The sequence below is a fragment of the Petromyzon marinus genome, chromosome 17 (genome assembly GCF_048934315.1).
Source record: "Petromyzon marinus isolate PM22_M1 ecotype Great Lakes invasive population chromosome 17, UKy_Petmar_22M1.pri1.0, whole genome shotgun sequence".
NCBI classification, from domain to species: Eukaryota; Metazoa; Chordata; class Hyperoartia; order Petromyzontiformes; family Petromyzontidae; genus Petromyzon; species Petromyzon marinus.
The window spans coordinates 18,437,850-18,453,687 of record NC_133683.1 but is presented as its reverse complement, the minus strand read 5'-3'; the positions used below and the strand labels follow the sequence as shown (position 1 = coordinate 18,453,687).

General features: G+C 44.6%; 1 protein-coding gene across 7 annotated transcripts in view; it reads left to right on the top strand.

The window, feature by feature from the left end:
* Positions 1-15,838, top strand: part of LOC116943217 (neurexin-1-like) — a 394,340-nt gene that overhangs the window by 335,033 nt on the left and 43,469 nt on the right. For all 7 annotated transcript variants that reach the window (XM_032955895.2, XM_076067700.1, XM_032955893.2 and 4 more), the window contains one exon: positions 11,616-11,797. In XM_032955895.2, coding sequence (XP_032811786.2) covers positions 11,616-11,797 — 182 coding nt within the window. The remainder of the gene's footprint in view (positions 1-11,615; positions 11,798-15,838) is intronic.

Here is a 15,838-nt window from a genome sequence, read left to right as displayed (position 1 = left end):
AAATAAATTAGCACATTATGAGACCTCCTTTGCCAGTAACAAGATATAGTAATAGGTTTTACCCTTTTAAATGGCACAAAAACTGACACCTTTTTTCAAGGCATCATGTTTGCAATAACCACAACACAAGCAGTCAAAATGCAAACAAAAGAGACAACTCTGATAATAATATGCACTGTCCTGGAATTTGATTGGTCCACACCCGAGACAGCTTTTCTTAGAGCCTAGTCTCCACTGGTGTTGGACCAGAAGACGCCAAAAGGCGTACAACTCAAAAACCAGTGGAGACTAGGCTCTAAGAAAAGCTGTCTCGGGTGTGGACCAATCAAATTCAAGGACGGTGCATATTATTACCAGAGTTGTCTCTTTTGTTTGCATTTTGACTGCTTGTGTTGTGGTTATTGCAAACATGATGCCTTGAATAAAGGTGTCAGTTTTTTGTGCCAGTTAAAAGGGTAAAGCCTATTACTAAATTAGCACATTCTACAACGCGCGGCAGCATGACGAACCGCAAGCGTTGTGCGTCGGTCCTGCTGCACACCCACCGCTGGTGTTAGTGGCAAAGTTCCCCGTGCAGAATTTTAAATGCCGTGCCCGGATTTATACATGAACCACTTGGGTGAAAATTAGTCAAATAAAAATGTTATCTAGGTAAAGAATTTATCTTCGAATCAAAGGCAGGGCAAACAAGTATGGTGCAGCTTCCTCCATTCTCTCTGTCTAAGCCTCGCGAAATGCAAGCTAAGCGACGCACGCTCTCCTCCCCGGGACCCGTGCCAACGGTCCTCCGTGCCTCCGCTTCTCTCGGCACCGAATCGAGGCATTGTTCCCGTTTTCCCTGTCAGACGTTAAAGCTTCCTAGGCTCCTGTCTTCAGCGCGTGATTTTATTTTATTAACTACGTCTTAACATCTTTCCACGCGCCGGTACAAGCACATTATTTCTACCTGCATACACCTTCAATTCCCCCCCCCCCCAAGCACCCGCAATATCTTCTTCTTTCATCCAAAATTAATTTCCTTAGTTACATCTGCCCACTTTAATATAATGAGCCAAAGATTATCCGAACCTGCTGATTAATACGTGAATTAGTAATCAACTGAAATATCATCATAATTATTCATGCTCTAAGAAGACTATAATTATACCGGGCATATTTCACTTGCAGATGCTCTGAAGCCGAGTGCATGCATTTAAGATTATATACTTCGAAGCAAATCTGAAACAAATCCTTTTCAGAAACTTCACCGAGTGTGCCTGTGACCAAAATTTCAGAATCCCATTAACGTAATGTTATCCAATAAACGTTGATAATGACCAGGTGACTCAGCAGTTGGGACACTAAACCAGGAACGCTGAGTTCCCGGGTTCCAATCTGTGTCACCACCCATTAAAAGAGTGAATATTATCATTGCTGAGCGGGTTTAGACGATCAACTCACTACGCTTGAGAACCTCCAATTAGCACGGTTGGCTACGTACAACCTGGTTGAATGACGGGTGACTAAAACCTTTATTGGGGTCCAGGATCTCAGCAGTGCCAGCTTGGTTCTCCAACGTGGTATTAGCCTCCTGAGAGACCCAGTCACCTGCATAGCAAGATCCAATTTGAAAGCAACATCAATTTTAAGAAAGTAAAATTATGTTATTACGTTACCGAATCACAAAGCATACATGAAAATGTACAGCCATTTTGTCAATCCATTGCTGGATAAAGGCATCTTCATGCTGTGCTGGTCATGGGGGTTGTTTGACCATAATTCACGAGGGGTGGGCGGTATTGGCTGGTGAAGAGCGAAGCCCAGGACCAATTCAGATAATACTTTACACCAATGCTAGCAAGGTCATCAGGTTCAGACCGCGCTGCACTAACCACTACACCTCCACTTCCCACCCCCCCCCCCCCCCCAGATATGAACACTAAACTTTAAATCCTCAACTAGCATTTAATACAAAAACCAGCACATCTGACGTAAGGCACCAAGATAAACAAACCACCGTGCTGCATGTGTGCAATGTTTTTGAGCAATGTCATTATTTGAAGATGTCTCTATAGTCTATATCCTTCATCATGAAAGGCACGGGTTTAATTGGACTCTGAGGAATTTCTCTTGGCTATGACATATCAGCCAATCTCAGTCCTCTGTTAAAGCACATCACGTCTGGGTGTTTGGTGAAACAAACCAATCATTCAGGAGAGCGTGGGTGTATTTGATATAATTTCATATGTCGCTTAGTCATGTTTCCTGTTAACCACACTAAATTTCCATCATTGCTCATCTCGTTGCTGCATACAATCATGACCATCATCACATGGGCAGTATTTACATTACACAGTATTTAATATGAACATATGTTGAACATGCATGTACATTTAGCCCATGCGTATTCTGTGTATACTCCATCAGGATTATGTATTGGCATTAATCTGCAATCATTCATGTCACCCAAACACGTACGCAGGGTGTTATGCAGTGAAACGTTACATAGGCTTTCAGAATGTTGTTGTTACCTTTCATAGCGAGTCAAGGTATGTGAAAGTGCCTAATTATGATGTGAATATATGCTTTATAGAGAAGCTGCCATGGTGCAATGGTTAGCACTGTGAACTCGCAATCCAGCGGTGGTCTGGTCGATCTCCTCCTGGCACTTAAGTTGAAACAATGGGGCAAGTTTATTTTTTTTATTTCACCAGGTGAGGCCCACTAAGCTATATAGATCATTTTCAGAAGAAACCTGGCCACAAATAATAGCTCAATGAAGTGGCTTATGCCAACATTTATAGCAGCCAAATACCAGTGGTCCCGGGGATAAATCCACACGACCATGGGGAAAGCATACAAACTCCAAATATACAGGCGTCGGGGTTGGGATCGAACACACGACCTCCTGCATACTAGGCGAGGTAGTTAACATCTCACCACCACCTCGTGGTGAATGCCGCTGTTGTTGTTGTCACATGCAACATATGCACTTGCATGGGAGCAGCAGAAAAAATGCACCAGGTCAACCAAATAGTCTCAACGCATGTCGTCGATTCTAAATGTGGAGGGAAAAACCGGAGGTCCCGGAGAAAAATCCACGCGACCACGGGGAGAACATGCACACTCCAAATATACAGGCGTCAAGGTCAGGATCGAACCCACGACCTCTTAAATACCCCCACGTCTGTCGACCCAGCAGTATAATTGGGTACAACACGATTAGTCTCACAGCAGGCCAAGTGTGGTGGGAAACAAAAAACTGTGGTTACTCCCACTTATTTCAAAACGTCCGGTCAGCGTGCTCGCGTGTCCGCGTGTCCGCTCCCCTCTCTTTACCCCCTGCTCTCTACAAGCGGGTTAACTCGCGTCGCCGGTTCGAGCACACAACACAACATGATGGAACGGTGCCGGCGTATTGTCTCAGTAAAAAAAAATAAAGTCCGGTCTGCGTGGAAAACGAGGCCCAAAGGAAAAAAAGCCCTCTGGAGGGGTTCTCTCGGGCTGCATGTAGTGGAGGCCCTTACTCCAGCAGTGGCTCAAGCGATGAACGTGAGGGTTGTGCCTTCATCCTTAGCGTTCATATGCATTGCAGCAGAACTGCTCTGATCCGTTCTTTCTATATTAACTGCACCCCCCCGAAACTGATCGGTAGAAATCTTGTACCCTCTCATCGATTACTTACGGTTATCTGTGCTTATCTGCTGATAAGAGTAATCCAGAAGTGGAAACAAGTTAGTCGGATTCCCACTTATCCGTAGATAAGGACTCACCAGAATTGGTCTCTCAGAAGGATCAAGTTCATCCTATTACCTGAGGCTGAGGATTAGAGGAATCACTCGTCGTAAGTCGTGGTACATTTCTCCTATTATCCATATTTACCTGTGGATAGCTGTGAGAAATACAGGAGAAGTTCCACAGATAAACGTGCATATCAGTACCTGCCAAGAGTGCTGCCCCCACACCACCACACCACCACAGATAGGAGGAATACATCTCTACAATGAATAATAATAAGTGTGTTATTTACTGTTAGCAACAGGACAGAAATATTAGGAAACTGCATCGGCAGTGGTGCATATTATTTACGTGTATACATGTATATTTCCCTTCAGGGCTGTGTTATTGACTAATTTATAAAGAAAGACATTTCATATTCTTGGTTCATTTCAGTTTGTGTGGCCTTGGTCATGGCATTTGTCAGGAAAATCCTGATAAATGCCAATCCTTCTACTAACGGTAAAAGAAAACACCTCTTCTAGATTTGAAGTTTTCGTGACTGCAAGGATCCATACTCTTTGGTTCTTTCGGTAGTTGCTTTCATTTTTTATTTTATTTTTTACCTACGTGACTTTACCGAAAGAACCAAAGAGTATAAAACGCCTCTTTTTATTTTCATGAACCTGTTGTATGTATGCTGAACTTCCTTCGTACCATACTTAGCCAACCGTGCAATAATAGTACATATAATTATATACAGTAGATAAATATCTACGTAATAGTACATTTCATTTCAGTTTGTACGAATATTGTATGACAATATATTTGCGTTGCAAGTAGTTTCATTCGGTGCATTATTATTAGTTTATATAGGATACCATACCTCTGCCAAGACATCCAGCCAGCATGGAAGCATAGGCCAAATATCTTGGCCGATGCCAAGGGTGCTTTGAACCTGATGACCTTACTAGCATCAGTGAAAAGTGTTATTTGAATTGGTCCTGGGGCTTTGCTCTTCACCAACCAATCCTGCCCAGCATCGTGAATTATAGTCAAACAACCCCCATACCCAGTATAGCATGGAGATGCTTTCATCCAGCAATGGATTTACAAAATGACTGTACATTATCATTGATGCGTTGTGATTCAGTAACGTAACAACATTTTGCTTTCTTAAAATTGATGTTGCTTTTGAATTGGATCTTGCTACGCAGGTGACTGTGTCGCTGAGGAGGCTAATACGAAATATAAACTGACTCTCCAGAGTCCTCTCTAGTGGAGGCAGTTTCCGACAGCAGTGGCATGAGCAAAGCAATTGCAGTGCTGCACCTTTACCCTTTATAGTGCAGAGAGTCCTCTACTTATGAACGAGTTAGGTTCCAAGGGGCTATTCTTAAGTCGATTTGTATAATTTCCTGTAGATGTAGATGCCACTGGTTCTTTATGTTCTGCAGATGTAGATGCCACCACCGCCATCTATTGCGCGGTGGTTGAACTTACGACTCTCAGTCCCAACAGGTAACTGGACATACGAACAGGTTTGTTCATATTTCTGAAAGTTCTTAAGTCGAATGTTCGTGAGTAGAGGAGTTCCCGTGCATATTCCCGAAGTTATGCACGAACTTGATATCCGCGATATTTTGGCTACCCGCGAATCTCATCTGGAACTCTGCACGACCGCTGTATCGAGAGAGAGGAAGAACGTTAGGAGGTAAAGCGATGAGATAACTTTTATGTATTCACGGCTTACTGTACTGCAATGCAGTGTACTTTACGAGACGTGTTTTGAATGCAATTGATTAACCAATTACAATTGGTCGATTCTTAAACTCATTCCACGTGCATCGAATCATTCGAGTGAGAATTGATTAATTACGCTTCTTGCAAATTGAATGCAAATGTTATATGCCGTGCTCCATTTAGGGTATTAGAGAAATCATTACTGCACAAACGAGACGGAGAATTGAGACAAGCAATACAGTAAAAGTGAATCGATTCTTGAATTGAATCGTCATGCCAAATCATGAAAATTCGTCAGATCGCTTTGGTAAAAGGGGCATGGGGGTGAATTGTCACGTGCCTAACAGTCAGTCCACTGAATCGCCCGTTACGTTGCATTCACATCTAATCTAAGGCCATTAAATCAAGACTTGACTGTACAACGATGGCTCCACCACCGCCGCACGCCTTCCATCGACTTGCGTGGGGGTGTTCAGGGAAAGCTCTATGATAGTTTGCTGCTCCTAACCCAATATGAGACCCGGCTGTCCTTCTCGCCAGAAACTTTTCCAGTACTGGCATTTTCAAAGCACAGAGAGAGCCCCTGGCCATCGCATACTGCCATCGGGGGTCTTGAAATGTATCCGCACAGTAACAAGAGCTACATGCCACCCTTCGTTTACATCAGCCTCACTGTCAACCTGGTTATTGGAAAGGTTGCTGAGTAATGGCATACTGATGATGTTGAGTAAAATGGCATGATTTCTGGCCCCCAAAAAAGTGGCAAGCGGAGGGGGGGGGATATCTTTACTCTTGAAAAACATTTCAGATATATTCCAAGCGCATATTAAAGTGCGTCAAATAAAACAGAAATATTGGTATGCGAAGCAGTAATTCAACATTTTTGCAGAGAAAGGGAGGATAGAAAGGAGAGGGGTTATTATCTACTGACATTTCATCCTTTTCAAATATACTACATATAATGGCACCTCTGGGGAATCGGGCTCGACGCATTGCCAAATCGGACTGAGACAAGCCCTTTTTTGCAAGTAATAATAATATAAATTGCGAATGAGATAAAATAGTGGTTACTTATGGCCTTAATTATGGTGAAACGCTTGCAAGCGTTGATTAAGGATAACATTTAAAATTTCAAGTGGAGCATCGTGGACGTGGGCTCAGCATGTACAAGTTCGCAAATCATTACCCACAGGGAGATGAAGCACAGTGTTGTGCCTTGTTAGCCAGGATCCATTACAAAGGTCTTCAACGTGCTTTTCTCCAAGACATGTCAGCAGTGAGTTGACTTAAATCTGAAATATTGCGATATGAATAAGAACGTACAACCCTTTGTCAATCCACAGCTCGATGAATGCCGCCCATTGCCTTTTCGATTATTGGCAGGGGTGCAAGGGGTGGGGTTGATTGACCCTACTGTACTTTCATATACCGGTCAGAGTGGGTTGGTTGGCTTGAGTTATCGCTCCGGAGACTGGGGAAACTGTTGATCGTTGATCGGTCGCCAGGGTCGATGATGGAATCGAGTCGTGATCTCTCACGTAACAGAGTGGGGCCCGCGTAAAGGCTGCCGCCATCTTCCACTCCGGCGCGGGTTTTGGTGAGAAAGCCAGCACCCGGTTCAGACGCCGCTCACAGCTGATGTTAGCCGTGGCCAAGAATCAAACTCGGATGACCGGTTTCACAGAAACCATGACCCGTTACTCAAAAATATTAATACTGCCATAATTATGCAGATTAGTGCTGACTCAGGAAGGCCTTCATCCAGCCATGGATAGACCAAGGCTTATTGATGACACATTTTCAGAAAACATGGTCCTACCAACCTCTTTTTGACAGCAGTAACCAAACAAAGGCCAGTGTGTTTTGACATTACTAATTCTAAGATGCTTTAGTTGCATATCGTCTCATTCATACAAATTGCAAACCGCAATTTTCTGAGGAACCATAGACAAACTGGAGGGCAGTCAGGTGGTGACCCAACGCCAACAATTGCCAAAGCTCTACAGTACTAATTAAATATTAAGATATGTACAGCAAATTCAGAAGTGTTTCTACATGTTTTCATAATATATACAAGCCTCTCCAGACGAATATATATTTTTTGATGGCACCAATATCAAAATCCAACCGGTAAGATTTGCAAAAATAAGTGCCCTATATTTTTTATTTAAGAATCCATAACATGTTGTGGTAACACCCTGGTTCTTTAATGTCACTTCCTCCAGAATGTGCCCACCTGTCCAAAGTCAACATTAAGGCCATTGACTTAAATGAGGTTGTGAAGTGCACACGGAGCAGAGGAGCTGCCGCCAGTCAAAATGATAAAAACAACAGTGGATCCTCACAGCGACTCGGATATTCTCTCTCCGGCATGATGTAAGGCACAGCAACGGCAGCAGAGGGTGGAGGAAAATTGGGAAGGAAGGGCTGGATTTAAGGCATTATGGATGATGTATCGCTAGGCTCCGCGCTTGCTTGCCGCAGCCTGGCTAGAAATTGCACTGGTTTATCTACGAAGAACAGCCACTGCGCCGGTCGGGTTCATTTAATGGCCCAATCTAATTATCGCGCCGGCCGTCCATCACTACTGGATCCCAGCTCAGCACAAGCACACTGACTGCGTGGCCCCAAAAAGGCCAGTACCTTCCTCAGACGGGAGACGGCAAAGCAAAAGAAACAGGAGGACACGGGAGAAAATGCAGCAACAAGGATGACGAAATCACGTGTCGAGAAACAAACGTTGAGAAAAAATTATTAAGAAAACAATCGAGTAAACTCGAAATTGAGAAGACCCACTTCTTTTATTTGATTTGCCACCGTGGCTGGACAATACCCCAGAACACTCGGAAAGGTAAAATTTGAATGGGACCTCTTCTCTGTCGATGCTAACCGAGGTAGCAACCCATTACCGCCATAGCAATGTTGTTGTATTATCTATTTTGGCAGGAGAATGCATTTCCGTGCTCTTAGCACAAGAACAGTAAATATTTCAGGGTCAGACACGCTTTGCTGGGCTGACTTTTTTCTTTGGAACGCAATAGTTTCTAGGCTTCACACGTGATATGTTGTTTTTTACTTGAACGTTGCAATTCATTAGTAATCAAATGAGGCCACGAGCACAAGCGCCGGATTCAATATAACCAAAATACCAGCAAACGTGACGCACGTTTCACTCTGGGCCATTACAATTTTAGATGCTCAGACTGCATGTGCGGAGGTCATGTGTGGGGGGGTATTGTGGTTTACTCCCACATGAAGCCAAATGTTAAGGAATTTAATTGGCCAAACATCCAAATGGAGCAAGACCCTCCTGAGAGTCTTGAGACTCAATGAGTCTGTCCTGCCAAAAAGGAGAGATAATGTCCATCCAGGACAACTACTCAAGAAATAATAGAAAAGCATTAGTAGATAATGGCATGGTCTTTCCAAAACTCTATAACTTTTAACTATTATGAGCAGCAAAATGCCCACATATCATATACGATTTGAAAAAAAGTTTTGCTGGCTGGTGTACGGGCAGGGAAGTGCATGTTAATGACGTCACCAAGCACATCTGGATTAAGACGTTACCTGCATCCCACAGCGTTGAGCCGGGTTCGTGCTGACGTCATGCCCCCCCCCTACTCCAGCCGTGCATCGTGCGCAATTGCTCAGGCAATGCTCGTGTAAGTGATACAAAAAAATATTCAACAAAACACTCGAGGCACTGGCTGGATTGCGCTTGCATATGGAACAACTGAGACACAAGCCTAATGGACAGAACAGCAGCAAACATAGGAGGCTACGCTTGGAGGGAATAACCAGGGGGAGAGGTGGAATGAGTTGACTGAATATATTGTCACTCTATACGTACGCATGTGTGTGGAACTTATTTCGCACCATACGTAGCCAACCGTGCTAATCACGCTTTTTTTTAATCCTCAAGCTTGTGGCTAACAGCAGATTTTTTTTTGAGTTGGCGATAATTACAGCCATCTGCTTTTTGTGTTGTTGTTGTTGCAAGAAGCGACGTTCAGAATATCACTGCTGGATGACCCCCACCACTTCTTCCCTTTGTGTCCCAGCCAACACCACCAGAGCCGAAGAAACGACTCGCGACGTTTAGCACCACGGCAGAAAATGCGACGCTGACTTTTTTTTGTTGGAAAAATCTTTTTTTTTCCCACCCTCGACACGAACAAACGCAAAGCTGCCGCGATTTGTCAGCGACAACCGCTACCAATTTACCGCTTATTGCCAACGTGCTTAATAGAGCTCAACCCATTTAGTATAAAAAAGCATTATTAACGACTACATTTTTTGGTTCGGCAAAACAACACATTACGCATTTGGCAGCAGGAGTGCTCCAATAAGGTTAGCATTAGCATATCACTCGACTTCATGGCGATTATCTACCGCATACACCATGTGTTTATTTTAATCGTTCGCACGTTCATCATTCATCCCATTATAAAGCACCTGCGGGAAAAAAAAATCACCCCTGGAGCGTTTAAACAGCCGCGATATACAACACGTGCTTAACAAGGCAGGCGGCCGTGGGTTTGCCTTGCGAACTCGCCGATAAGCCCAAGCCCTGCTTCTGCCTGCGGGTTTTCTTGGTCTCCGGTCCAGCTCGTCACATTCGCCAAACGCCCCGACAACATCAAAAGATCCCGCGTGACGCCGACAGCACAAAGAGATCCCCGCTCGCCATTGTCACAGCCAAATAACCCCAAATTTCCCCCAAAATGACCCTGAGAGACGGAGAGGGGGGGGGGGAGCTCTGTGTGAAAGGGGTCTGCCCACTAATGAGTCGTTGCCACGCGTTCTTCAACTCATCTCTGCTAAATGTGACCAAATAATGTCAATTATTAAACTGCAACCTTTCTGTTGCTGTCATCACATGGAATAAAGAAAAGATGGTGGGGTTTTTTTTTAAGACGTAAAAAACTGTAAGCATTGTACAATGACTATCCGACCTTTAATTAACCCCTTTTTGAAATGTTTTGCGTAATAAGATACAAACAGGCCAAGTGCCACTGGAGGTCTGGAGTGCTTCACTCGCTCAATCAAAAGGCTGCAATTTCAAAACACCTGGCCAGGAGGTCTACTTAGCCCATCACACTCGTCGGCGCAGATAAAAAGTGGTACCACTTTGCCCTCCATCTACAGCGTGCATTCCATGGCGACTGCTTTCAAAGTACGTCTGCGACACACAGCTGCAGCTTGATCGTTTCGAGGTTCACAATCGTGTGGGCTCGAGATCCTTTCACGCCTATTTTCTGCCGATTTTATTTTCCAATAATTGTTATATATTTTTTTGCTTCAACATTGATAATGCGAATGCATTTGCTTTTTTTTATAAGTCAAAGGATAATCTCTATAGAGGAGAAAAGTCATCATTCACGATTATTGGCAGACTTCATCTTGAAAACCATTTCTGTTCAATTCCGACCATTACTATCAGTCTACATTTGTTTTGTATACCGTGTACGATTACTGTATTGGAAATGTAATCACTCAAGTGGCCATTGAAATGCGGTACAAGTCTATTTAGCAGGTGACTTTGTGGGCCGACGCCAGTGAAAATCTGAGTTTGAATCCATGCATAAGCCATGGAAGTTTAATTTGGGTTTCCATTAACCGCTCTTCTCCCCTGCCTATGGCGAACTGCTTCTCTATATGACTATAAAAACCCATTGTTTTTGTACGGCGTCTTGCGACACACTCGCATTTCAACGCTATATAAATCCACGGCGTAATTTTATTGTACAGACTCACACACGTGAGATGCAAACACCACCATAGAGGCCCATACATATTTAGATAGAGGCTCAACAACTCACATAGAGACCAATGATTTCCTCCTCCTATAAAGATGAAAAAAATGCGCCCACTCCTCCTGCACGGCATTGTGAGATGCAGCCGCATTTTGACGCTGCTGCTACGTAAATCCAAATGCGATCGTATTCCACGGTGGGTGGGATTTCTTCGGCTAGCTCCAGGGCCGCCCACAGAGACGAACATCGCTCACGCCGGGCAGGCGAGCCGGCAAGGCAGACCCCGGCGGCTTTGACTCGCGCGGTGAAAATCCATGGGGGGGGGGGGGCGGTGGTAGGGGGCGAGATGGGATCCAGCCGACCGATGATCTGACGCACCGCTCCCCCCCTGTCTCTGCCGTTTCCCCGCCCCCCCAGCGGGCACCACGTACATATTTGGCCGCACGGGCGGTCAGATCACGTACGTGTGGCCGCCCAACAACCGGCCGAGCACGCGGGCCGACCGTCTGGCGCTGGGATTCAGCACGCAGAACAAGGACGCCATCCTGGTGCACGTGGAGAGCGGCGAGACGCTCGGAGACTACCTGCGGCTGCACATCGTGAGTGGTGGCGGTCGCATGCTGCAAACCCCCGTTCCCCCCCCCGCAGCGCGTGACCTTGTCACAAGAGGGGGGGGGGGGGGCACGTGACGCCGGTCAATGTAAACCAAGCATACGCTGAACAAACTGAGTCACAATGTGATCTGCTGAGTCTATCACGCATCCCCCCCACCACCACCACCTACTGCGTAAAAAATTGCACGAATTTTTTTTGGCTTGATGATAATAATTCAGAAGGGGGATTTGGGGGGGATTTGGGGGGGGGGGCGAGTCTTCCAGCATGGGTGTTCTCCCCATTCGAGCCCCCCGCTGAAGCCGCGGCGCTAGCGGAGCAACGCCGCCACGGCACGGCGCAACCACAGCACCGGTTGTGTTTACGAGCACGTGATTTCGCTGCGACGGCGGTTAACTTGTTCGCCCATTTTGTTTGGTAAAAATGAGCATGATAATGTTTTTTTTACTGGGCAGCCCTATGATTGGTGGAAAAACCCACCACCATCGCGGTCGCTGCCCACCACTGACACTATCATTGGCTGCTGACATTTGGGCTACGCCCATGTCAAACCTTTATAAACAGTTTGCCTTTAGAAGCTAACCCCCTCTTCCTGATGACGAACGCTTGTGTTGCGATCAAAACATCGTAGTTTTTTGTTATTTTCTTTGAAGCTATCTACGTGACTTTACCGAAAGGCCCAAAGAATATGAATTCCTGCAGTCATGAAAGCTTTAAGTCAACATTTAATTGCAGGACCGTACCTTTACCTGTAAGACAAAAGTCCAACATGACTCCAAGCAAAAACAAAAATGTTTTTCATGCATTGGCTCTTTAGCCTTCTGAACTGTTTCACAGCGTCATTAGTTTACTTAGGCAAACTCCAGAATGGTTTTGACCTACTGGGTCCTATGATCCGGATCTGGCCATGCCTAGTTTGTTTTTGTTTGCTAAATGCAGTTGCTCTTGCCAGATATTACTGACAAGAGCATAGATTGAGCTATAAAATAACGTGTATTTACCTTTTCTTTTTGACGCATTGTTAAATTTGAGCAGCTATCACATTGTACACTGCGAATAAAATTTTAACAATGAAAGCAGTTGATTTTTTTTTCAGGCAAGCCTGCAGAAGTTGTTATTTCAGCAGCAGTCTTGTTCACCATATTTGGCCAAGGTCTCTCTAAGTACAGTATTCTTTCTGGCAAAATGTGTCTTTTTAGTATAAGTAATAGACACTGAAATTCATGAATAAAATAATTTATTTTGAAAATACTGATGCAATATGTCAAAGATTCTCAAATTATTAAAAAAATAACTTATAACTGAGCGCATTTGACACGTTCCACTCGCTTTTTAAAATAGAGAAACGTATTCGTACATCTGAATGACTGTCAAAACTCTTTCAAAAAGCGTTTGTGGAAAATGCCATGCTTAAAAAAAGGTCTTTGGCAAAAGTGGTTCAATTAGCATAACGATCGTGGGTCTTTTGTGTGTGTGTATTAATCCCCAATAATTCCAACGAAATCCTGTCGCGTTTAATGAGTCTCATTTATGCACAGCACCATTCCCAATGTGTCAACAATTTGCTAATTACATATTTCGACAGCATTACGCAACAATAAGCGAACATTTGAACGGCAGTGAGGAAACACCATGAAGAACACCGATTTGCGAAGGGGGAGAAACTAATTTGAACTCGTTAATTATTTTCTAAAATGAAAAATTTACCAACCAGCAGTAAACCCTTGACAGCGTCAGAATATTTGTACCGACGCTAATTAAACAGATTAAAATGAACTAATTAATCAGCTTAAGCAGACACTCCCCCATTCCCATGTAGTATCTTTTACAAGCGGCAATGTTATAGGACCCTCGTGCCTGCCCTTCCTAACCAGTACACAGAGCGTAGACAATTGTCTGCACAGTGGCGCATCTGTGACTTAAACTCCTTTATTGTGCTGCCCACTCCACTGCAGATCGTTCACGCCGGGGTTAGTCCCATTGAAGTGCTTCACAGGCTGACGAATGAAATACACCTCATGCAAGCGGTTTTTTTTTTAATATCCTTGCAGACCCTGAAATGTCCTTGAATAAAAGCGACGTTTCTTCCCAACATCGCCAGCCCCTCCCCCCACCCCCCACCAGGGGCCGAGTCAGGATTTTGACTTTGGCGGGGCTGACTTCAATATTCTGAGATATCTCAGTGTTTATGTTTTCCAATGGGCGCCACAAATGTATAAAACACATTTTATTGGATTTGAACGTGGAGTTTATTAATAGGTCGGAGCCGCTGATGTGGCTAATAAGTTTGATAAGTTCGATAGGCTGCCGCTCAAGCAGCCTGCAGGGCAGCACACAAGGTGGCAGCCTGCAGGGCAGCACAAGGTGGCAGCCTGCAGGGCAGCACACGAGGTGGCAGCACGAGGTGGCAGCCTGCAGGGCAGCACGAGGTGGCAGCCTGCAGCATTTTGCAGCAGCCGGATATCCGGTTATCCCGATTACCGACTTTCCCAAAATTTCAGGGGGGTCTAAGCCCCCCCAGGCCCCCCTGTGGCTCCGCCCCTGCCCCCCCCCCCACCATTGGCTGAGAAAAATCAGCTGCTTTCAAAAGATATTTATTTTCCCTACATCATGAAAATGAAATGTCTTTGTTGTTTAAAGCGAGAGAGGAGGGGGGGGGTTCGCAAAAGGAGCCAAACATTGCTTTTGTTTCGTACATGACGCCGAAAACAATTCGGCCAAGCAGGTAAAGTAAAATAATAAAGTTTGTGTAAAACGTCTCTCATTGAACACATTTTGCTTTGAATACAAACAAGGGCACAAATTAAGTACAATTCATTCCCAAAAATGTTTTAGCTTCATACTAACATGCACAACATATACCCAGTTTCACAATATTCGCAATACATCAGCATTTCAAAGTGCCGCCCATCATTATTACCAATGTTGAACTTCGTAGCGGCAGAAACTGAGTTGAAGAGACAACGCACCTGAGTGGATCACCTGAGCCTAACCCCCATGTTTTTAGCGCCATCGAACCCATACTTACGTCTCCCCCCGCACCCCCCGCACCCCCCACCGCCCCCCCCTCCGCCCCCCCCCCTCCGCCCCCCACCACGCACCCCCCCGCACCCCCCCACCCCGCACCCCCCACCGCCTCCTCCATTCCCCAGCCAGTTTGGCCCCAATTTTCTCATTATAATTGCAGGCGGCTGCAAAAAAAAATTGCAAGTAATTTGCTGAGAGGGCAGCCGCCACTGGGAATTTGTGACCCCCATCTTTAACGTGCCCAGCCTCAATTACTCTACTCCGTTGCATGTTTTTCAATAGAGCTGTAAGTGCCTTCCTCTCTCACATGTCCACATAACTATTGCCTTGATTGGTTAATAGTTTTTCTGTTTTTATTGCCCAAAAGAAAAACCCAGCCATCTGCCCGCTCCTTCACATTTCCAGCTGTTAAATTGGCAATTTCAAATCATTTCCGAGTTGCGGGTTTATTTCTTTTCACTTGTCATCTAAGTGGCGTTGTTTTTTTTATTAAATGGAATTACGTAATACACTTGCAGCAGCAGTATTTATTTGGTGAAATGCAGTCAAAAGATTTGTCTATATGAGATCTGAAGACTTTGGCCTTAAGATAGTCAGACGTTTGTTGTGTGTTGCTGGACAAGATAGACAACAAGTTGCTGTTGAGTGGCATTACAGTATTCCTAGCTTGTTCACTCCTCAAATAAAGCACCATCTCTGACCTTTGTTAACACGACATAATTAGTATGTTTTCATTATATTTTAATAATATAGATGCTAGTAATTTCTCAAAAAGAGTTCCCAGCAGAAGTACACAATTTTTTGTATAATTAGTTTCATATTCATGACCAAGACAGGAGGATTTCTCCACATTCTGGCTGTCGCCTAATGGTTGTAATAAACCGGCAAAACGTTGTGCTCAAATTGTAAATGTTGTGGGCGTTTACCCTCCAACACTAGTAACTAATTGGCATGTTTTGTTTACGGAACAAACCTTACTAATTGACTGTGCCGGGTGTTGG